Genomic DNA, 25,408 nt, shown 5'->3' on the forward strand with positions numbered 1-25,408 from the left:
CTGGACACGTTTACACTTGCACAGTAATATTGTAACAGATTCATGGTACAATGTAACACAATATCATGGTGTAACAAGTGAACTTAAACAGCAATAGTATACCATATAGTATAACAAAACATCTGCATTTGTTTTTTATAATATTTTGTCTTAAAACCTTAATTTGTAATTTATTTGTAACTAGGTTTCAATTGTAATTCAATTCAAAACTATAAAGCAATATTACAATATTACATATATCAAATAATGTTTATTTTTTATTTGTCACGTACATAGTCATACACGGTATGATATGCAATGATATGCTTGTGCGACTGCTATTGACCTCAATATTACAAATATTGCAAATCTTAAAAAAATCCAAGTGTTAAAAATAAAAACAATATTGCAAATATAAACAAATAATACAATGGTTTTAAACATATATTACATGTAACATAACGAGAAGGTGTGCAAATGTGTAAAGTGAGGCTGTGCAAATGGCTGGGAAGTTGTTTGAAAAGTTGACAGCAGTTTTTAATAAATTTCAGTTTTTTTTATTTATTTATTCATCCTGTTACCTGGGTCAACATGGACACTGTCACTTTTGGTGAGAGAAATGCATCTTCAAAAGATAATCTGTCCTTTTGTGAGGCAGACCTGTGTAGTGTGTAGTGTCACGGCTTGGTGATTGGCATCTGCAGTATGTCACAGGGCAGATGTGATGTGATATAGATGTGATATAAATGTGGCTTCAAATTCAGTGCAGTGGCACAGCTGTCCAACTCAAGTTCTGATATCAGCATCACTGATGCTTATTCTGAAGTTTCCACAAAATTTGTATGGCAATGCTGCAGGCCCACAGATTATTTCATTATTTTCATTTGTTATAAATGGATTCTTATCATGTCCCATCCTAGTTGTTTCATTTGTCATTTTACTCATGTTTGGTGAGTTCATGCTTTTGGTCTATATTAATGCCCGCATGCCCATTTTTCTGTTTGTGAGTCAGGCATTTGTTCCTGCACGATTCCGCATGTGGCGCCAATAATCACATCACCTTGTGCTGAGTGTGCACATGTGTTTTCCCTTCGTTGTTTACTCTGTGTACTCGTATATTTAGCCCAGTCCTCCTTCACGTCCCTGTCGTTCTTTGAATACTACACTGATTTTTGGTTTTCCTGTCTGTTTTACTGACCATTAAATGACCATTAGTACTACTAATGTTGTGCTTCGTCCTCCGCAATGTGACACATCGCATAAGCATATGTATTTCTATTTAAAATTAATATTGGTGTACAGGGTATGTCAAACACATAGATGCGATTTTTACCATAGATAATTGAACATATAAAAAAAACAGTCAAGATTTAGAACACAACATTTTTTCCAGATCAAGTCCAATGAATACTGGTAAAAAAATCAACCTAAAGCTGTTTTTCAGCAATAAAAAGTTGATGCTACAAATTCATCCCAACTTCTCTTAATTTCTTTTAATCCCTACTGTCTGTATAAAAGTAGTGTTGGAACACCCTGTGGTGCCATACCTTTGTTTTTGTAGTGTGTTGATATGAAAAAGTGGCAAGATACAACAATGAAAGACAAACCATTAAAAGTGCATGAGAAATTGCAAAGAAAGACAAGGTGTCAGTGAGTATTGTCTCCATCACATCAAAAGGCACTCAGACTCTGAGAGAAACTCTGACAGAAAGAGGTCTGGCAAACCTAAAACCACAACAGCATCAGTTTCTGAGAATCAACAGCTCACAGGACAACAGCTTTATGCACATGTTAAGATATCAGCATAAGAAAGATGCTTGTATGGACTACTGAAGACTGGAAGATGGTCGTATGGCCTGATTAGGCAAAATTTGAAATACTTGATTTAATTTTTTTTTATGGTTTAGCAAGTTAAATATAGGCTAGAATTTATTAACTAATTAAATGAAACACTACTAAATATGTAATATTATTCATTTAAATTGATGACTGTAATATGTAGTTGACAATGATTTATAAATATTTTACATTCACAGTTGCTTTGTAATACTTCTTGGCATTTTTTATGGTGTGCAGATTTTCTGCATCATGCAGATCATTTGCACAACTTGCTGCTTGGCAGGAAAAAAAGCGCTGCAAATTATAAATACATTCTGTACTGATGCATCAAAAAAAGGATTTAAGCTTTCAGGTTTTAGACCTCTGTGCTTTTGAGGATCACCAACCTTTTATCATTGTAGAAGATGTTAGGTTCATTCTCATTCACAACAATGAAATCTCACTTGCAGAAGAAACCGTGCAGAACATCTGAGTTCAGGAACAAACCCCCAGTCAGCAGCTGAATAATAGTGACCATTGTATGAATATTGATTTGTAACCTGAGGTAATCATTCTATAGATGGATATGATAAGAGCCGAAGTGGCAGTTTTGGATACAGAAGGGAGGAGACCTGGTGGGGGGAGGACTGTCCAAGTACTGCTAATGATGTTCCATCTATTGACTTACTTACCACACCCTGTTATGTCTTATTCATTTCTTGGAATTCTGTCTACACTGCTGCAGCTGCTGAGAACACCCTCCCTTTCAGTGATAACCATCTTCATCACTGTTGATTTCACCTCATGCATTTTAGATAAAGGTGATGCTAGCTGGGGATATTATCCCATGAAATATGGATTTTAGGGTAGAAAGCTGAGCTCCACTCTCAGCTCCCGAAAACTGACCTGGACAAAGTGGCGTTTGGCATTCCCGTCCATATCCAAATGGTCAAATGCGGGCTATCCTCCATTTCATGTCCTCAGCATCCATTTTCACATCGATAATTAAAAAGGCATCATCTGATGACAGTGGTCGAGAATTACATAAAAACCATAAAATTTATAAAATATATTAATGTAATGAATAACAGTTTACCCATTACCAAAACAAATTTGCAAGCAAATCATCTTGAAAGGATATGTTCTATAGACGGGAAGTTCATGTTTGCAGACTAAAGATTTATCGCACAAGCCCCACCTGACCTGGCCTGACCTGAACCCCACTCAACCCCCCTCCCGACCTCAGCTACAATGATAGAAATTTAGCACAAAGCGAAAATCAAGTCAATATTTACAGTATACTGTATTTGGTAACTGCCTACTGTATGAATCATTAATCAAAAAATCATGTTATAATTGAGTATAATCAGAAAAAAAGATTTGAAGTACTGTAAGTGTTTTCATCTGCCCGTAACCCATACTGCAGCCCTCCAAAAAAAAAATCCTTGGGTTAAGCGTGGCACCGGGGTGCAGGGCTGGAAGGCGGCCGGTGGATCTTTTGAAGAGAGAGGGGCGTGGCAGGAGGGCGGCACACAACTCCTGACTGGACAGTATGGGCAGCTGGGATGCACTGTCGCAGCGCCATCCTCTCTCCAAGCCGCCTCTTCTTTGCCGTCATCTCCTCCCAGAAATGCGCCCACAAGAAAATCCACTCCCATAGCGTGGTGAAGTTGCGGGGGTCGTAGTGGTGGAACGTTTCAGAAAATTGATAAGGCAGGACAAGCGAGTCAATTTGCATCACCCATGCAAAATGAGCAGCAGGGGGGGTTAGAACCCTTGTGTGCATGTGACTCGCAGCACCTGGCTAGTCCAAGGCTGCCTTTGCGTCACATAGGCACAGGCCAGGGACTCAGCCTGGCTAGGCCACACGACTATCACAGTCTTCCATCTAAAATATGTAAAAAATCACAGCCTTTGCCATGAAGCTCAAAATTGAGCTCATGTGCCTCCCTGTCCCCCCTTATCATACTTCTGATGTTTCTGCAGCTTCTGCAACACTGTTGTCCTACTGAAGGAGGAACTGTCGCCCAGGTCTGAGTTCAAGAGCCGCTCTGGAGCAGATTTCCATCCAGAATTCTGAGAAAAAAATAATTCATCCATTTTTAAATAAGGCTGTAACATAAAAAAAATGTGGAAAAAAGTGTGTTGTGAAAATTTTTTGATTGCACTCTAAATGCATTTTTAGCAAGTGATTTTTTTAGCAACTGTCTATTTTGAGGAGGTTTGTCTTTTCTGCATCTCTGAGCATACAATGGAACAGAGCTTAGTGAAATATCTGACATCAGGGACCGTTTTAGCTTTGAGGAGAGAATCCTCAATTTTCCTCAATAAGCAGGATAAATATCAAAGCATCATGTTTCTTCTTTGTCAAAGTCTTTATTTCATTTTCAAAATCCCACCACCTGCTCATTTTGATTGGTCATAGAGAGAGAATTGACACTGACAAGCTTCACTAGAACTGAGCACTGAGGATAAAACTTATGCTGGGGATATTATTACTTACAATGACCCAGTAGTCCTGGAATTGTTTGGAAATAACAGATTCTATATTACACATCACTACACATCACTATTATTTGGTCATATGTGATAAGTGAAAACCGGACCATTGAGGGAGCCATTGCTGACCATGATCATCTTGACCATTCAAAAAGTTGATGGTTTTATTTTAGTTCAAACTGGATGGTTTGCGTGTGTGTGTGTTTCAATTCTTGCTGCTTTCCTTTGTGTACAGTTCATCTGCCCGAGTTTTAAGTTGCAAAGCAGTACACTTTTCTACACACAGTAAAAGACTTTTTAAACAAAGGTGCCCAAACTCAAAGAATCACAGTAATTCCTGTTTTTGATGATAAACGGTGCACATAAAGTTCTGCCCACTGAACTGCTTTGTGGTACATTTACATTTGCAGCATTTACCAGATACTCTTATCCAGAGTGACTTGAATAAGTGCACCAAGATTTCTATCATTGCAATTCCTCATATGGTTCACTAAGACCAGGTACATCTTCCTGTTTAAATGTTTTATCTTTGCATGGCACAGATAGAGATTGTTTTAGTTACACAGATCTCTCTTGCGATTTTGGGATGTGATTTATTACTTAAAGATGGCAAAATTTTAATTCTCTTTTTTTTTCAGTGTCTCCAAGATTGTTTTCTGTAGACCCATTATTCATCACATTAATGGATTGAGTTTCTTTGTGTTTCTCTGTGTTAGGAGGTTGGATGGCGTCATTTTCACATGTGGCTGTGAGATCCGCTGGTTGCAGTTGTGGCAACAGAGAGGTGAAGCTGGACTCCATAACCAGCAGCTCTTCTGTAGACTGAATGACTCCTCCCTCATACCTCTGCAGGAAATGATCGTCCCAAACTGTGGTAACAGTCTTTATTCTCACTTCGAGTTGCTCACAACAATTGCCCATAGTTAAAAGAAGTGGGTGGACTACAACATTTTTTATGGTTTTCAGATTTGCCTGAGATCAGTGTGACCCATAGTGACCTGAAAGTGATTGAGGGCGACAGGGTCACCATTACCTGCAATGGAACAGGGCTGCCAGTCCCAGATGTCGATTTTGATGTCAGCGCCCTCACCTCCATCAACCAGCACCAGGTGACAGAGGGTCACACTCAAATAACATTGGCAGCTATGTCAGCATTAAAATTAGGACAATATAAATCTGAGGATATTCTATGAAAGGACTGATGTCAAATGATAAATAACTAAATGGAGTCTAAAAATCTATTTAAACTCTTTCTCTAAAATATAACTAACTCTAAACTCTTGTAAGATTCATTCTTGTCATGAATTAAACATATTTGTGTTTAATGCTTTAGGTTACACTAGTTGCCCAATGAGTATCAAACTGGTTGAATGTTTGTATTTTTTACTTTCACCCCCTTTAGGCTAAAATATACTATCCCGATGTCCACTCCATAAACCTCACCTTGGTGAACATCAGTCGAGAGGACAACAACTACATATTGACCTGCATTGCTGAGAACATTGTGGGCTGGACCAACACATCTGTCCAACTCACTGTACAGTGTAAGTCATTGTTCAGTTACATTGGATTTATTGATTAGACTTAGGAAGTGTCATAGGAGAAAAATTATCAAACATGTTTCAAATCCCATTCATGAGCTTGCACTGACATGAAACCAAAAGAAAAATTTTGGATCCAGTGGGTCAAGTGAGAGAGATTTTTAATAACAGTGATGACCTTGAAATGGTGCTGGTGCAACAGAATCCACCACCTTCACATCATTCTGGCATGCTATTCATCCTGTCACAATGGCTGGACATGGCGAGGAAGGAGGATGCATACGCACGACGTCACAAGACAGGGGTTTAATGCATAACTGACAAGACAAGGGAACATCACCAGACAATGACCGGCGAACAGACACAAACAGGATAGTTTTATACAATGATACACAGGTGATAACAATCAGGGAACATTACACAGGACCAACATGAAACTCCAGTCCAAACTCCGGACACGGAAAAACCCCTGCTGGTCCGGATCATGACAGATCCACAAGAGGGGGTGGTGGCTTCATGTTTGGTCTAGAAGGTTTCATGGACGAACTGCTTTGTTTAGAAATATTCAGCATTTCTAGCCACCTCTAGACATCCCGTGTGAAGTGTCATCATGTGTACTGATTAGTTCCATATGTGGCAGCTGAACTGAGGAGGGGATGCTGCCTATCTGAGGTTTGACAGAGTGTGGTGGGTGCAGATGCTGTTTCCTCATGATTTTGTCTTTCCAGTCTGGCAGCTAATGATATCGCTCATGTCATTCACTGGTAATTATTTAGTCACTGTGGAACATTTTTGCTCTGTCAATATTACAAAACCAGCATTTCACATTTTCTTCCATAGTCATTAATGACAAATAATAACAGGAAGCTCTAAAGAAAATCTAAACTTAGATGTTTCTGGCACAGTGTCCCTGATGGTAACAAGCACTCAGTCAAAGACATGCTTATTATATCCCAATCCACCACTCAAATCAACAGGGTCCAATTACAGCCTAATGTGGGCTGTTTATGATTTGACTCTGTTTGCATTTGTTGAGAATGGTGTTGTCCAACACAGGGGTAACATAATTCTCACGCCGTTCAATACACATTGACTGCTGCGGGTTATGCGAGAGCAGCAATTTCGGGAGACTCTCGACTCTCCTCTCCTCCTACTCAGTAATTGTGTCCCTGTCTTGAGCAGCTTTCCCTGCTGAGTTGGAATTTTGGCTGGCACATGCAGAGTGTGTTGCTTTAGAAGCTTGAGCCCTAGCCCCTTAATGTCCAAAATATCTTTAGGAGAAAGGCTCTAAAAATGTAAAAATTACTGCAGATAGAAAAAATTCTATTCATGATTTTCTTGTACAATTAGGATTTATGAAATAATAAATGACGTCTGCTGCCAACCAGTGACATTAGTTGCTGTCACCATTGGGTGTAAGAAGACATGACATGACTGGTTCTGTGCCGCTTATGGGAGTGGGAGTGAACTCCAGGGACTCGGTGAAGGAAGGTTGCCAGTGAGAGTGAACGAGAGGAGTGGGCTGGGTGTGGAGCAAGGTGGGGGTGGAGGGCTCCTGGTGGTGGGAGTGAGTAGAATCGTGGCCGGCTTATTTATGGTCCTGGGTAGAGTGGGAACTGCAGGGCTGTGGGGGCAGGGCAAGGGGTTTAAGGACATTATCGTGTTGGAGTGGGAAAGTCAAAAGGGGTTGGCTAGAGTCGTGGTCGATACATGGGCAAGAGGGCAAAATACAATAAGGCAATCAGATTTGGGAAGGCTGTCGTCGTCGTTTGGAACCCGGGTCCGGAGCCTGGGTTAGCGGTGGGGTATGCTCCCGACATGCGACGTTGAAATGGTTAAGTTTGCCACAGTAAAAGAACAAGCCTAATGTTTCATGGTGCTGGTGTTCTTGGGGCGTTAGTGAAGGTCACGCCTGGCCCATCTGCATGGGTTCATCAGTGGATATAGGTGTGGAGCTCCATGGGGTGTCAGGGGGCCAGAAGCTAGTGGTTCATGGAGGGGGGGCTGCCGCCGTTCCTGGCTACGTTCTGTGAGCCGTCTGTCTATGGATAACACCAGTGTGATGATGCTGTCCAGCATCGTTCACCACTCCCAGTTAACCATCTCTTCCTTTACCGCCTCCCTGAGGCCATGATTGAATGAAACGGGGAGAGCAAAACACTGTCGCTCGCCAGGGAACAGAATTCAATGATGCTCCAATCACCTATGCTCCAATTTCCCTGGCACTACAACATGATCTACAGTGATCTACAGATACGCTCTTCGCACGGCCTCTCCTTGGAAGACCGTTTGGAGGCGGTCCAGGAAGGTGGTGATGGACTGGCCGACCGGGTCGTGTCATTCCACTAGGGCGGTGGCCCATTCCAGCGTGCGCCTGGGTGATGACATAAGCTATCACCGCTTCTTCATCTTGGGAGTTGGGCAGCTTCTAGGCATAGAGTCCTATTTTGTAGAAACACCTTCTATTAACCTGACTTTTAATTAATCAATTGGTGTTAGAAATAGCTCATATGAAAAGCTAAAATCCTTCCAAATGATGTTTAATGCATTGAAATAAATTAGTTTAACTGAAAAAAGATTTATAATTTAATCAAGACAGAATGGTCAAATTTTGGCAAGACAAAAGTTTTGTCGCTTATACAGAAATTGAACAAATTGGTCTCTGGGCACTGATTCACCCATGGAGGACATTTCGAGACAGAATCTGACAAACTGTTCAGGTTGACACAGGGACATCAGGTGACCAGGTCTCGTGGAGCTCTGCTGCAGTGAAAAATGGGCTGGCCTTGGATTTTCGAACAAACGGTCCTCTTGAGCAGTTGTCTTGCGGGGTCTGCCTGACCTGGGCTTGTTAAAATGTCTCCAGTCTCTTCAAATATTTTTTATCCTCTGTACTTGATGCTGAGACACATTTAAGGTGTCTGCCACATCAGCAGTGGATCTGGTCTTCAGCCTCTTGATAATCAACACTTAGTCTCAGGGTGAATCTTAGGTATGACCTAATTGATCCATTATTAGTCACGGGTGAAGCTCATATCACAAGGCGACAACACTTATGTCTTTGTAAAAATGGACTCAATGGGCTTTACAAAGCTTGGAATATTAGAATACTTTTTGACAGTTTTGTTTTGCACTGAAACATTCTTACAAAAGTTGTTGGGAATAAAATGAGCCATTTATTGTAAATATATTTCAGCTGCACTTGAGGTCAATTTGTACACATGCGACAAGAATTTTGTCAGGGACTATAGTAGGAGATGACATTGTGTTATGGAGGTGTTCCGGCAACCGGAGGTGTTCCTGTCATACAGAGGAGGTGGGTCTAGGCTGGGGAGAGTGGCTGTGCATGGTAGCGGTGCATCTGCGGCCGTGGCTCTGGCTGGGGCAAAGGCAGAAGCAGCTGTAGGGTTAATGGGGGAGAACATAATTCCTGGACTGATTACGGAGAGCGCGAACTTGACCTGGAAGATGGCTTGGTGCTGCTGTTGCAGTGTGTCCTGCTGTTATTGGAGGGAGCGTTGTTGCATTTGCAGCGACACAACCAGCTGGCCTACCGTTGCTTGGACAGAAGCCATATCGGCTGTGCCAAAAGATGGCTCACTTATACTGTCACCATCCTGGGTCACGGGGGAACTGCAGGGCTGTGGGGGCAGGGCAAGAGGTTCAAGGACATTAGCCCATTGGAGGGGGAAAGTCGAAAAAAGCAACAACAACAACAACAACAACATTTATTTCTTATATAGCCCAAAATCACATACAGTATGTCTCAATGGGCTTTGACAGGCCCTACAGTTGACACCCCCCACACTTGACCCTTCTGCACACAAGGAAAAACTCCACACAAAAAAAACTCTAGGAGAGAGAAAAAAAGAAAGGAAGAAACCTTGGGAAGGAGTGATACAGAGAGGGACCCCCTTCCAGGGTAGAGTGAGCCTGCAAACGGTGTCAGTGCAGGGTTGGATATGATATAATAATAAGTCCTACGGTTGTAGAGTTGGAGAAGTCCAGGATGTATTAAGTATCATGGTCTAGATAAGGTGTCTGTAACGATGTTACTGGTCCATTTGAAGATCCCTGGAGCTGTAGTTGTAATGGTGGTGGTGGCTGTGGTGACCCTCTGGTTTGTTTCATGTTTTGTCCTTGTAAAGCAGTTGTCAGGAACCAGGATTTATTTGCTGGTCTGATCACTGGGGTCTGCCAGTAGTCTGGGTGCTTGATTCCGTGTCTCGGAGAAAAACAAACAGAAGCAGCGGCAGACGGTTGGACTGTACGACCGATACTGAAATATGTGGTATATTGGTGCTACAGTGGCCCGGTACCCTAACTAGGACAGCCTAACTGGTGAATTTAACTTTGTCTGTGTCTAACAGGGGGACTCTGTGATAAACTGGACTTTATAATTGACACTGTGTCAAAATCAAGTGAAATGAGGATCTAGGACTTTAGCAAAAAGCCAGAGAAAACAGATAGGTTTTGAGATTGGATTTAAACCCTGAGACTGTGTCTGAATCCCGGACACTGACAGGCAAGCTGTTCCACAACTGCGGAGCTCTATAGGAGAAGGATCTGCTCCCAGCTGTGACCTTTTGCACCTTTGGTATCAGTAGTGACCCCGCACCCATTGATCGAAGGGGGCGTGGCGGTTCGTAAGGAACCAAAAGTTCACTCAGGTACTGTGGGGCGAGACCATTTAGAGCTTTATAGGTTAAAAGTAGGATTTTGTAGTCAATCCTAAATTTGATGGGTAACCAGTGCAGTGATTGTAAGACTGGGGTGATGTGGTCAAATTTCCTGGTTCTGGTTAGAATTCTGGCTGCAGCATTCTGTACTAGCTGGAGTTTACTCATGCACCTACTAGAGCATCCAGACAATAATGCATTGCAGTAATCTAACCTTGATGTAATAAATGCATGGACCAACTTTTCTGCATCATGCATTGAAATGATATTTCTTATTTTCGCAATATTTCTAAGGTGAAAGAATGCTATTCTAGTGACATTATCTACGTGCGAACTGAATGAGAGACCTGCATCAATGAGGACACCTAGATCCTTCACTTCAATACTCGGTGAGATAGAAAGGCTATCCAGGGTTATTGTGTAGTCAGCCAGTTTATGCCTGGCTGCTTGAGGCCTGATTACAAGCGCTTCTGTCTTGTCAGGGTTTAACAGGAGAAAGTTGGTGAGCATCCACTGTCTAATGTCCTTCAGACAATTCTCTATTTTGTTCAGCTGCTGCCTCTGGTCTGGCATTGCTGACAGATACAGCTGTGTGTCGTCAGCGTAGCAATGAAAGCTAATACCGTGTTTGTGGATGACGTCGCCTAAAGGTAACATGTATAGAGAAAAAAGTAACGGACCTAGGACAGAACCTTGTGGAACACCAAATTCTACTTTACTGTGTGAAGACGAAACACCATTGATGTCCACAAACTGATATCGGTTGGTCAAATATGATCTGAACCATTCAAGGGCTGTTCCCTTAATCCCGATAACATTCTCTAACCTGGCAAGGAGAATAGCGTGATCAATAGTGTCAAACGCTGCACTCAGATCAAGCAGGACAAGCAGCGAGATGAGTCCCTGATCAGAGGCCAACAGCAGGTCATTAACCACTTTAACCAGCGCTGTCCAAGTGCTATGATGAGGTCTAAATCCTGATTGATATACTTTGTGGATATTGTTACAGTCTAGGTATGTGCTCAGCTGTTGGGCTACAACTTTTTCTAAGATTTTTGATATGAACGGAAGGTTGGATATCGGTCTATAATTTGAAAGCTGACTGCGATCAAGATCCGGCTTTTTAATCAGGGGTCTAATGACTGCTACCTTGAACGAACTTGGTACGTGGCCGGTGCTAAGCGACGAGTTAACAATTTTGAGGATAGAATTTATAACATTGGGTGCTATTTGCTTAAGGAACCAAAGCGCGGATCCAAAGCGCAAGTACATTGATTTGATGATGAGATTAATTTGATTAATTCATGCTCTTTAATAGGGTTGAATCGTTCTAATCGGTGGTCAATTAGAAGATTATTTTCTATGGAAATATCGGCGGAGCTATTTGTTGTGCTTTTAATCTTCTCTCTATTTGCGACAATTTTCGTATTAAAGAAATTCATAAAATCATCGCTACTATGATTATATTGAGTGGTCGCATCCGTTTCTGTCTTATTCCTGGTTAGTTTGGCTATAGTTTTAAACAGGAATCCGGGATTATTTTTGTTTTTGTCTATTAACGAGGACAGATACGTTGATCGAGCCGTGCTAAGAGCCTTCTTATAGTTAAGTAGGCTCTCCTTCCACGCTATTCGGAATATGTTTAATTTACTTTGACGCCATTTGCGTTCTAATTTCCGGGCGGTCTTCTTAAGCGAGCGCGTGTGATCATTATCTGAACGCGAACCGGTGTGTGGTGCCCAGGTGGTGGGGGAGCTTGGCGGGTCGCCACGGAAGCTCGCTTGCGTGATTTACGCCGAGCCGTCACCCAACTGCCCTGCTGTCCGGAGGGCGCTACTGGTACCGGCGCCGGGGTAGACACACTCACCGGCTGACTGGGCTGGTGCGCGTCCGGGACTATAAAAGAGTCAATTAAGACTTCTGTTTCCCTAATTAAATATAAATTTCGGATGCGCTCCTCTAGCTCGGCTATTCTCTCTGTCATTTCTACTAGTCTCCTACACTTCCCACAGGTGAAATCCTCACTACTGACGGAGTTCGTCAAGCTGTACATCTCACACACTGCACACGGAATTAGCGAAGGAGCCATAACTTACGTTTTTTTGGCGATTAATTCTGAGGTGGTTCAGGAAGTCCTTGGACGTAATACAGGCTCGCGCCAAACACACCAAACAGTGCAGCACCAGAAACAGGAAGCGGAAGCCAGCTGAAGATTCAGCTTACAAATAAAGTGCACACCTTCCAGAGGCAATGCAATACTGGGTGGATGCATGGAGCGGCCGAAAGGTCGAAAAACAATAAGGCAATCAGATTCGGGAAGGCTAGCATCAACGGAAAACTATCTCGATGAGCGGGCAGCTCCCAAGATGGCTGCCTGGCTTTTATTCAGAGCGTTGATCCTGTTCTCATTTGTTTCCGGGTTGTCGTTGTCTGTCGTCTTGGTCTGCCCACTGGAGTCCAGTGGCATATCATACCGTGTATGACTGTGTATGTGACAAATAAAAATTTTATTTGATTTGAATTAGAATTTTTAGTGGCCATGACAGTTGTGTATGTGCACTGGTGATGGTGGAAGAGATGGTGAAGAGCATGTGTCTGTCCACATGTCGTTGATGTTGGAAGAAAAAAAACCCATTAAGGTTTACTTCATACACTAATTCTATTTCTTTGCAGATTATCACTTGTCAATGGTTTTATTTAGTTCTCACTCTACACTGAAAAAACATGTGATTAATGTGTCACACCTACTATTTTAGCATTGCCGTAATATTAATAAACCCAGCAAACCTGCTGTCTGTAGCATTATAGCAAACTAAAAAACTTTAACTACTCTAATGAGAAAAAAACACATTAAACAAACAACAGTGTATCCAAATACTATAAAAAGCAAACACTGAAGTAATCCGTCTCACCTTATGTGTTATTGACGGAATGTAAATAAACCTGTTTTTCCAGCTTTCTGCATAATCATGATATCAATTAATGTCAACTTGCATTTTCCCTTAAAACATTTTATAAATCTTGTTTGATGTGTACCACTTGTTTATACAGCAGTGGTACTGAATACTTCTCAATCAGGTTATGTCATTCAACATTGTAAATAAAGTTGCCATAGTATTTTGATAAAGAACTGCGGTGGTAGTAGCCTAGTGGGTAACATACTCACCTATGAACCAGAAGACTCAGGTTCAAATCCCACTTATTATCATTGTGTCCCTGAGCAAGACACTTAACCCTAAGTTGTAAATTTAGAACTGGCCCCTGCCCTTCCAATGATGTCAATGACAGCCCTGATATTCAATTGTTAGTAGGGTGCAGCATACAGGGAGCATTTGTCTCACATTCCACTCTGTGTCTCACTGGTCAAAATTTGGCAAAATAATGGACAAAGAAAACGCAAAGAAACCGCTAGGCAATCTACTGCCCCCTAAAGTCAAAACAAATATACACTATGTAGTGAACAATTTATAGCTAGATAAAATAAAAAAAAATATATATATATTGTGGCCAAACTACAATAAATAGCACTTCTCGCTTCTCATGTCACAAAAGTGAAAAATATTTGTGTCTTGTGCATAATTATAAAGGGTGGAGAGACAGCCATTCTTACTTACAGTTAACTTAGTTCAACAGTATTGGTTGACAGAGGCAATTAAAATATTCAACAGCTTTAATCCCCTCTTGAAACTCTGTAAAAATCAGAGTGATGTTTCATATGATTGGTTAAATTTGTTGTGCTGCTTGCTTTGATAGTGAAAACTTTGTGGGTTTGTCCACATCTTTTGGTTTTGCCTGTTCATTTGACAGCGCTCTTTCTTTTTACATTTTTAGCAAATTGTGCAGAATAATGTTTAAAGTGTGTCTCTCGTGTAAACATTACGTTTTTCAGGTGAGTGTGGGAGGGGCTGCCCTCTGTAATGCCTGTTAGAAATTGTTGTAGTCTGCTGGTGGTTGGTAGGGTGGTAGTAGCCTAGTGGGTAACACACTCAACTATGAACCAGAAGATCCAGGTTCAATCCCACTTACTACCATTGTGTCCCTGAGCAAGACACTTAGCACTTAAGTTGCTCCAGGGGGGACTGTCCCCATAACTACTGATTGTATGTCACTCTGGATTAGGGCGTCTGATAAATGCTGTAAATAAATGTAAATGCTGCCGATTCCCATGAACCGGCAACTGCATTTAAGTATCGATGCTGTGCTACTTGATAACTACATCTTTGTATCAATTAGCATCTGAGAATCAATTTTTTGACAATATTAATCAGACATATGGAGTTCTGCAAGTTCAAAGAGTTGAGATCTTGATTTATTTATTTATTTATTATTTTTTATTATGCATTGCAGGTTATAAATGTAAACATTTTCCTGAATATTGTCAGCTTTACAGTTCACAATTAGATATAAAAGCAGGTGCAAAGCCTGGGAATGTACAGACATGACAATACAACCAACTACAACAGTACAGAATAACACCAAAACATGTTTACGATACCAACCCCAAGAGTTTTATTTTTTATTATTACTTTATTTATTAGTAAATTTTAAATGGACTCCAAAAGTATAAGTTAAGAGCTTCAAGAGGCATGAATTCTAAGATGCTGCTTTTCCACTGTGAGATGCTATGACTTTTTTTCTGACAACCACATTAATAAATACTTCACCTTGTACAGAACAACAGAAGAAACCTTGAAATTTTATATAATTAATTTTATAATATAAAGTGGGCAGATAAAGTACATTGCTGTCTCATATCTGCCAAAGGGATTTATATGTGTATCTTTGAATTAGGTTTGGTTTGGAGACAAATTCTAATGGCAATTGTCAGAACACAAGACACAACACAAGGACACAAGAAATGGTGCTAAGCACTAAGTGTGGGACTTGTTTACTAGTGTAATGTCAAAGCCATTTTTCAGAATTCAAATAAATAGTTAAAGTAGCGATTAGCGCTTGGCAGTTATCTTCATCTTAAAAAAGAGAAACAGCCTTTTTGTTCGAGTGTAATTATTTCTGTCCCTAAGAACATGTTTTTTAATGGGGCTTGATAAACAGAGTCTGGTGATTTTCATGCTACTTTCTCATGCTGGATGATTTAATCTTGTGGGGCAGTGGTGGCCTAGCCCTGTAATCAAAAGGTTGCCGAATCCCAATCTGCCAAGGTGCCCCTGAGGTGCCACTGATCAAAGTACCGTCCCCACACACTGCTCCCCGGGCACCTGTCATGGCTGCCCACTGCTCACCAAGGGTGGTGGTTAAATACAGAGGACACATTTCACTGTGTCACCATGTGCTGTGCTTTTGTGTATCACTTTCACTTTATCACTTCACTTTCACTTTATCACTTCACTTTCATTTCTCTTAAACATCCAACATATCACATGTGCAATACAGATTTTTTGCTTTATCTCTGCATTCATGTGAAACCTTTGACTTCACACTAGCACAATTAATATAGTCTAATAGTGGCCCAGATCATCTTTGACAGATGTTCTTATCAAGTGAAATCAGTCAAAGGGACAAAAACTTATCTAATTGTTGTGAAACTGTTCTAATGGTGTCTGGTGTGTTCCCACACAGTTCCTCCCACCATAGTGAGGCTGGAGGAACCGGAGAGGCGGCACCACACCTGCATTGAGTTCACGGTGCGTGGTTCACCCTTCCCCACACTCCGCTGGTACCACCAGAACAAGGAGCTGCAGATGACCAAATACATAAACATAGACAAGGATGCTTACAGGGACTACCTGGAAGGCTGCCTCACATTCAAAGAGCCCACGCACCACAACAATGGCAACTACACGCTGGAGGCCACCAACTTTCTGGGTGTGGCCACAAAGACTGTACGAGGTCACTTTCTGACAGCTCCCTGGACAGGTGAATATTCTGAAAATTTTTGGACAGTTATGGCTGGTGGCATGGCTCAGCATGAACAGGCAGTAGTAGTTAGTTTGTGTTTGCCAGCTTCACATACATTTTTCATCATAGGTACACTTTAACTAGGAGAGACAGAATGTAAAAAAATACACAGAATCTGTCATGCTGGGAAGGTTGCAGCACACATTCAGACATGGCTGGAGAGGAGTGGAAACTCTGTCGGCTGCAGCTGGAGGCACGAAGCCACTTGCCAGGGCATGGGTGGGAAGAGACACGCTGGGACAGTGGAGTGCAGGATGGTGCATTACAGTAGCAGCCCCGGCACACTATGAAGGAGTAAACAGCGACTGTACTGTGATCTGCTGGGGTTGTGTGGGAGTGTTCCACATTGATAAGCGAGCAGAAAACAAGATGCCTGCTCACTCTTTAAGCTGCTTATTAACTTCTATCATTCAAATTCAAATTTTATTTGTCACATACACAGTCATACACAGTGTGATATACACAGGATAAGCCAATCTACAATAGGCAAGCAACTTGGTGAGAAGAGATCAACTGTTGGAGCGATTATTAGAAAATGGAATCTCCCTCGACCTTAGGCTCCATGCAAGATCTCATCTTGTTAGGTAAATGGTCTTGAGAATGGTGAGGAAACAGCACAGAACAGCACAGTTCACTGGGGGAACTGGTCAATAACCTAAAGAGTGCTGGCACCACAGTACCAAAGGTTACTATTAGTAACACACTACATCGTCATGGGTTAAAATTCTGCAGTCCCCTGCTTAAGCCATCACATGTCCAGGCCCATCTAAACTTTGCCTGAGATCCAGAGCAGGATTTGGAGAATGTCATGTGGTCAGATGAGACCAAAATAGAACACTATGGTCATCCCAAGAACACTATGGTTTTGGCCTGCTTTTCTGCAAAGGGGATAGGATGAATGATTTGTATTTAGGATGAATGGGGCCATGTATTATAAGATTTTGGAGAAGAAGAACCTTCTTCTATGCCCAGGAAATTAAGGAGTGACTACATAAAAACATTTGGTTACAGTGTGTGCAAACCTGGTGAAGACTTACAGGATACAGTACAGGACAAAAGTTTGGACACACCTTCTCATTCAATGTGTTTTCTTCATTTTCATCACCATTTACAATTGGTAGATTCTCACTGAAGGCATCAAAGCAATGAATGAACACATGTGGAGTTATGTACTTAACAAAAAAAGGTGAAATAACTGAAAACATGTTTTATATTCTAGTTTCTTCAAAATACCTGCCCTTTGCTCTGATTACTGCTTTGCACACTCTTGGCATTCTCTCGATGAGCTTCAAGAGGTCGTCACCTGAAATGGTTTTCCAACAGTCTTGAAGGGGTTCCCAGAGGTGTTTAGCACTTGTTGGTCCAGCTCACCCCAAACCATCTCTATTGCGTTCAGGTTCGGTGACTGTGGAAGTCTCCGCTTTTTGTTAAGTACAGAACTCCACATGTGTTCATTCATAGTTTTGATGCCTTCAGTGAGAATGTCAATGGTCATGAAAATAAAGAATACACATTGAATGAGAAGGTGTGTCCAAACGTTTGGCCTGTACTGTACATTTCACCTCTGTCATTGCCAACTAAAATTACATTACAAATCATTGAAGTGAACTTTTCTTATTGACCATATACTTTTTCTGCACCATTATGGAAATAAAATGTAAAAATCATACAATGTGATTTTCTGGATTTTTTGGACATTCTGTCTCTTACAGTTGAAGTGAAAATCTGAAAATTACACACATTAAAGTAGGAATATAAGGGATGAATGGATGAATGGATGGATAACATTAGTATTTTTGTGAAAGACTAATGCCTTTTGGTGTTTTCATTTTCAGATTATGAATATGGTGAGTTCCATTTTACTTGAACTAAACTAAACTCTGGCATGGTGACGAATTGACCTGAGCAGCAGCATCTGTGGAGCATGTGTGGAGTTAATCATACTCAGAAAAAAAGGCATTAACCTTCATCATCATAATCTTCAGAAACACCACAGGCACTCAGCCAGATTGTAAGACAATTCCTGAACACGGGGAGGGTTGGTGTAATGGGATGACAGATTTTTCTGCCAGTGACATAAATGAAGGTTGAAGATTTTTGTGTGTTGTTGGGTGGGGAACAACCAAAATGGGAAGAAATTTCCTTAAAAACATGTGCAATAGCAGTAAGATTAATTACATTTTTTTGTTCAAACATTTAATATGCAAAAGATTCAATGTACAAAAATGTCATGAATATAAGACATACTATTTAATAAGTTTAGAGGTAGGGATTAGATTTAGGGTAACAATTTATTAGACTAGGTCCTCATAAAGATGTAAAAGAAAGTGTGTCTGTATACAATGTCATTAGAGCTAATGCCCCAGGATTATTAGAGTGCATGATATGAAAGGTCTGCTATGTCCACTAACTCTACCCTCAGCGTAAAAAGAAGCTTTTTTAGATGCATTTTACTGGCCCCTAACCGTTCTGGGACCTGAGGCTGTGTGGTGTTACTAAATAATATAGAGGAGCTGTCTGTAGTGTTATTTTCAGAATATAAAGCCTTGGATGACAGAGAATCACTTGCCTCTTCTACACACTGCTCTTCAGTTCCAGGGGAGGCTTTCTTGCTGTTCTGGTGGGCAGCAATGCTGATTTAAAGCAGACAGGGACTCTGGATAAAACATCTGGGTTGATGAAATGAGAAACAGAATAGAGACAGAAGCTCTGTGACACCACTCCAGGCTCAGCATTGAACCTATTCAAACTATAGTTGAGCCCATGTTCTGATCCAGGAACCTTTCTGGCTGGACCTCTTGCAGGATCCTGTCCCAGAAGCCCTGCTCTGTGGAGCATGACTGTAATCATAGAGCACAATGCAGGTCTCTGCTCTTATAGCTCTTTTTGATCAGTCGTTTCAAACTTCAGAAGTTCAGATAATATTTTCATTGTTCATAAGCCAACTCTGTATATAAGCAGTGCTTTTTTCCAAAACCTTTAAGTGTTGATGACCTATTGACCAGCAGTGTGATAGTGGGCAGAGAAGGGCTTGTGGAAGAAAAGCAGAGTCTCACTATGGCTTTAAGAAAGCAGAATATTTTGAATGTGAAAATTTGAAATTATATGTCCTTCAGAACCTTCTACACCTCCAATAACGTGGACTCACCCACCAGAAGAGGACACCTTTGGGGTGAGTTGCTCCAAGAATCATTCAGATAGACACTCAGACATTGTGTTGTGTGTTGAAGCATGGCCCTGTGAGCTCATTTTGTGTTTGTATGTTTGTGTGGTGTCTGTCCTTCAGGTCTCCATCGCTGTTGGTCTGGCTGGATTTGCCTGCCTGCTCCTTGTCATCATGTTCCTACTCCTCAACAAATATGGCAGACACTCCAAATTTGGGATGAAAGGTATGTGAGGGTAGATCTCCCTTATGTGCGAGAATGCATGCGAGTGTGTTCTCTCCTTGCTGTAGTCGTGGTGATGAGAAACATTGTCAGTGCAAAATTGAATCTTCTTCTCCAAATGAAAATGTGGCACATAAGCCTGGCAGCATTCCACATCTGCCCATTTCATCTTTTCACTGCCATTTCCACAGGCCTTCATCTTCCTCTGTCTCCACTGTGCTCCCCTTCCATTCCTCCCTTCCTCCCTCTTTCCACCGTCTCATTTACATTTATGACATTTGTCAGATGCCCATACCACATATTTTACATTGACAACATTGATATACACACTAACCAACAATAATTGAAACTGATGCACAGTAATACTCACAAGAATGGATCGGTACACACTGACGATAAACTGTAAAACATGTATTTCACACAAGTATAATACTAACACATGCACATACACACACACACACACACACACACACCACAAAATAACAATTCTTAACTTAACAATTCCCTAGCATGTTCTTTCCTGACAAGTTAGACCTTAACAGGGCTCTTAGTTTTGCAACTCAAAATCTATAGAAACAGAATGAGAATTGCTGGTGTCTTGTAAGTCACTTTGGATAAAAGCATCTGCTAAGTAAAAGTAAAGTAAAACGTGCTAATAAACATTAATATAGACAGACACACTGATTCACAAACTCCTACATAGTAATACACATTCATAAAGACTGATGAACATAAATGCACACCAATGCATTAGAAAGAAGAAGAAGCAAGCCTCCAGCTGGGTGGCAATGGGCACTGCTGGACACCAACTTAAGAAGCTGGGGCATCAGCTTCATGTTCTTTTTAAACTACAGTCTGCTGCTTCACATTCTGCAGCCATCACCTCTCTTGCAGTCTGCACGTCACTGAGATCCTCTTATTTATTTCTTAATTTCTTAAATTCTTTCTTAAAAATCACTGGTGGCACATAGATGGAAAAAAGGAAGTTTTCTCTTTGATGATGATGATGTGTTTGTTTGACGTAAGGAAACAGATGATTCAGTTTTTTTGCATTTTATAATGTGAAGAGCCATTTTTGTCAGACTATCGAAGGTATGTGCTGTCCAGGTTCAGTACCAGTGTCCACTTCAGGCCAACCCTGTCCTCCATCAAACAATTCATCCAGTCCCGCTTGTTATTCTTTTGTGTGTGTGTGTGTGTGTGTGTGTGTGTGTGTATAAATTAGTATGTTAGACAAATTAGTGTTGGTTCAGCTCAAGTTTATGTGTGAAATGGTAGCTTCACATTAGATGAAATAAGTAGGCAGCTCCTGACTTGCTGTGTTAATAATAAAAAAATGCCACTGACTCAAATGCTGTAATTTTCTCCTGTATTGAAATATTAATAATGTTGAATTACTCTTCCTAAATCATGCGCCCTGTAATTATTGAAATTATTTTTTTGCTCTAAAAGTGTCAGGTCAGATACTGAGTGTGAAAATGAAGCTCGTGGGAAGTTTAATGTCAGAAAATTGATATTTCTTGCTATTGACCAGTGGCTATAGACCAGTTTGATTTAACCAATGACTGTTCCATCATAAACGTAATCCCAGAAGTTTATTCTTATGTGGCTATATCATTTTTTCACCAAAAGTATTATACCTGGCAGCAGTCATTAGTAATGTTTTTTTTCCCACCTGTGTCTATATATACCTGCCTAATGGCTTCAGGCATTGCCCATGCAAATCCAGTTTAAGCCCCTGAGCTACTCAGTCAAAGCTCATGTTTCATGCTGCATCATTATTAAAAAAAAAATTACCACATGATCAATAAGCTCAATGACAGAATCTGATCTGACGGTGAAGATCTCAGCATGTATGATGGTTTCTGATTCTAGTAGGTGGTGCACACAGCACTGGGTAAATGCCTGGTAGCAGAATTCTTAATACTCGCTGCATGTGAGAAACTGAGTCTAGCCCTTTTTGTCTGTGTCAGTCCATAACTGTGACTATTTTGTGTCAAGTCATTTTAGGTCTTTAAAAATTAGACATTTCATTTTACATGTATTAATTAATTAATTTCTATTGCTCTCATGAGTGTTGTGGCAGTCATTGCATAAGCAATTTCCTCTAGGATTAATCCTCTAGGATTATAATATATCCACACAATTCAGGTGAATCCTAAGAAACCTTAGTTCCACACACGAACACACACACACAATGGAGGGAGCCCAATGCCAGAGCCAAGCCTGTGGGGAAGATCATATCTTGTTCTCATGGCCATATGGTCACAGTGGAATGTGTCCCGCTGTAACAGGCTGGAGAGAGCCATAAACCTTACATCCACTACTTTGCTAGTCCTTTTCAGGGCTCTACTGTTTTTGAGTATAAATCTGAAGTATTTTTCATTGAAATCTTGAGAATCTAATAAAGAACTGAACATTTACGTACTGGCTCTTGCATAGATTTGTGAAATTAGCCCTGGCTGGTGTGTGACATGCTTGATGAATCACCAAGCGCGCAGTTGCTCAGCCCATGTGTGTAAATGTCGTCCCTCTGCTTTCATAAGCCGCACACTGTGGCCTGCATACTGATGTCACTGTGCTGTCGTCGCAACCTGACTGAGCTGTTTAAGTGTGGTGTGTGTGTAGGTGTGTGCCTGTTTATAGCTGCTTGCTGCAGTGTTGGTGGCGCAAATGAAATGTGCCCTGCTGTGGGAGGTTGTTCAGTGGTGGTTGTGATTAAAGTGCTGGTGCTGTGACACACCGCTCCCATCTGACTGATTCATTCCCCTCATGGCCCCCCACTTCATGTCTTCATGTGATTTATGTCCTCACTCAGCTACCTGCTTATAATTATGTGGGCTTTTTTTGGTGTGTGCGGTGAGTTCTCTGGGACCTTTCATGATGCACACTGTTAAAGTGATAAAGCCCAAAGTAGGGCGAGTACCAACTTTTTTCAACCCCACCCGCCCTCCTATCATTTAGCAGATGCCCTTATCTAGAGCTGCATACAATCCTGTGAGATTGTGGTCTTCTGGTTCATAGGTGATTGTTTCCCAGTAGGCTCCTATCATACTGCTTAGCATTCAGTTCCTCTGACCACAGTATCCCAATATCCTGCTGGTGCACCTAATCTACCCGATTATTTATAGGCCTCAGTGTAGTTTATCCTAAATGTGCATAATGATTGCTTCTGCGCGTCATTCTTCATTAATGCCAATTAAGAGGCTGTTTACCCCGATGCATCAGAAGTAGGATTTGTCAGGGACCGGTCCGGCAGGGGCAACCGCGGGTCCCGGATTCGGAACGGAGTTTCATGTTCATCCTGTGCTATTATGTTTCCTAATTGTTTTCACCTGTTTCTGATTGTATAAAGCTGCCCTGTTTGTCTCTGCAATCGGGTCATTGTTACTTGATGTTTCCCCTATCCTGTTCACCATGTAATAAACCCCTATCTAGCCATCATTCCAGATCTCCTTCCTCGCCACGTCGAGTCAGCGTGACAGAATGTATTCCTGTTGCAGGTGAATGGCATCGTGTGACAGGATTACAACTCTCTACGTTACACTAGGCATCAGCTTTTTGGTGTTTGCAATTTTTGCCCATTGATAGACATTAGTTCACCCTCAAAATCTTCTATTTGAAAATCCAATAGGGAATATGCCTAATGGAACACAGAACACATTCAATACACTGCAGCATGTCACATGAGGTTCTTAAATACATAGCATACTATGTCTCGATAAACTTTTTACATCAGAAAAAAACATAGCATTTTATGAGTGTATGTGTGACGGGTTTGTTTTTCTGTGGACAAAATGTGACAAGGTGTAAGTTGATGCTGTTTTTATATAATTCATTTTTTCCAGGCATTACTTCCAGAAGCTCAAGCACCATGGTCCCTCATCAGTTCCATCTCTTATTTCTCAGCAGTGTTGCTTAACATGTTTTGTCTAGATGCATCAGAAGTAGTAGTTTGTCTTTTTTTGCTCTCACTTGCACCCTTCCTATGTCAGAGCACTCAGAGATCCATCTGGAGATAGGGAACCAACTCCATGCAAAAAGGAGCTTGAGAAACAAAGGAACACAACAAGAGAACAAATTATTGCATTAGGCATGTTTAGCCCCTTGTCTTTCAGCAATATATTTCCCTGCCGAATGGGCAAATTGAATATCTTTCGCTTGTTTTCTCTTCAGCCAATAGCTTTCCATCTACATAGCATCTAATTTTGTTGGCCAGAATTCTTAGGTTTATAGTGGCATAATGATATCATAATGATCAAATTATAACTGAAGGTAATGTATTTTTTTCCTCCTATTATATTTATTGTGAGTGATTTGTGTTTTATTCGAGAGTATATCTATATTTATCTAACCACAGCAGAGAACAAAGAAGCCAAAACCACTTCTAATCACATCCTAATGACCTTTAATGACATCAGTGACATCAAATGACCTAAAAAAATCTGTCTGCTTTGTTGCACTGTCACAGACAGACAGTTTTACTGAGAGAGATGCTGAATGCCTGATGGGAAACTTCTGTTTCTCTCCTGAACTCAGATCTGCAGTTGTCCAGACATCTGTCATTCATCACTTCCCACTTTACCTCCTCAATCACACCAATTCCGCACATACGGTCACCTAAACTGACACTATCACACTTCCTCTCACACAAACACCCCCCATGGCTACCTGGGCTCTTTCAGGCCTCACTGCCCCAAGCAGCAGCAGCAGCTCTCCTGTCACTTCTGGTAGTTGTGATGTGCAATGAACACACACACACACACACACCTCTCACTTCCACCAATCTCCTAGTGCTTGATCTGTCACAGCAGCTTTGCTTTCACTCATCTGTCACCAATGTTTCGGTTTTGTTCGCGCAACATTACCTGTGTAGTGCTGTAGGGAGATTAGCACACGCCACTGAAGCAAAGTACATTATTTCTGAATGAATGCATTTTGACCATGAAGCGCAAGGTGGGGACTAAAATGTTAGTCACTGAGTAAAATATTTGCCCAGAGCCCTGCTAGCTCAGAGTTGTCCTGGAGCTGCTAACTACCATAAACCAGTGATGCTTGTGGTGTATTTTTTGGGAATCGTTTAAATTGTATTTAAAATTGGGATGTTGTAATTTTTGTGGTGGTTTTTCCTTCATTCTGGACTATTTAAACCCTCACCTGCCAGTATTTCACATGTGCAAAGCTCTACCAGGGTTGGAGACCCCTGGACTACTCTCTCTGACTGAACAGGTACATGCGTACTACTTAACATATTTATATGAGAATTGGGTGTGTCTCTCTCCAGGAGGGACTGGTCATAGTGCATTTCAGGCACAACGCTGAACTTTTAGCTAGCTAAAAAAACCTAGATGAAATCCCTTCAGGCAGGGTTGCCAGGTTTCTGTCTTCATTAAAGCGCATACTGTGCACTTTTGCGCAGCATGTATTGATCTATATCTGTTTAACACTGTCAAGTTTCTTCACTCACCAGAGCCAGACTATTGCCTATTAAATTGTGAGGGATGTGTTTACTGCTTCAGGAAACAAGTTACGGATTGGATTCATCACTTGGCACCTCGAACTCTTATTGGATTAATTCCTGTTTTTC

At 41.2% G+C, this 25,408-nt stretch overlaps 1 protein-coding gene across 1 annotated transcript in view; it reads left to right on the plus strand.

Annotated features, from left to right (window-relative positions):
* The window catches only part of LOC114766652 (NT-3 growth factor receptor-like), a 164,381-nt gene that overhangs the window by 78,362 nt on the left and 60,611 nt on the right, over positions 1 to 25,408 (plus strand). The window contains 7 exon segments of the mRNA XM_028957667.1: positions 5,013 to 5,170; positions 5,263 to 5,405; positions 5,699 to 5,840; positions 16,097 to 16,393; positions 18,271 to 18,282; positions 19,552 to 19,607; positions 19,722 to 19,824. Coding sequence (XP_028813500.1) covers positions 5,013 to 5,170; positions 5,263 to 5,405; positions 5,699 to 5,840; positions 16,097 to 16,393; positions 18,271 to 18,282; positions 19,552 to 19,607; positions 19,722 to 19,824 — 911 coding nt within the window.

Source organism: Denticeps clupeoides, chromosome 17 (assembly GCF_900700375.1).
Source record: "Denticeps clupeoides chromosome 17, fDenClu1.1, whole genome shotgun sequence".
Taxonomy (NCBI): domain Eukaryota; kingdom Metazoa; phylum Chordata; class Actinopteri; order Clupeiformes; family Denticipitidae; genus Denticeps; species Denticeps clupeoides.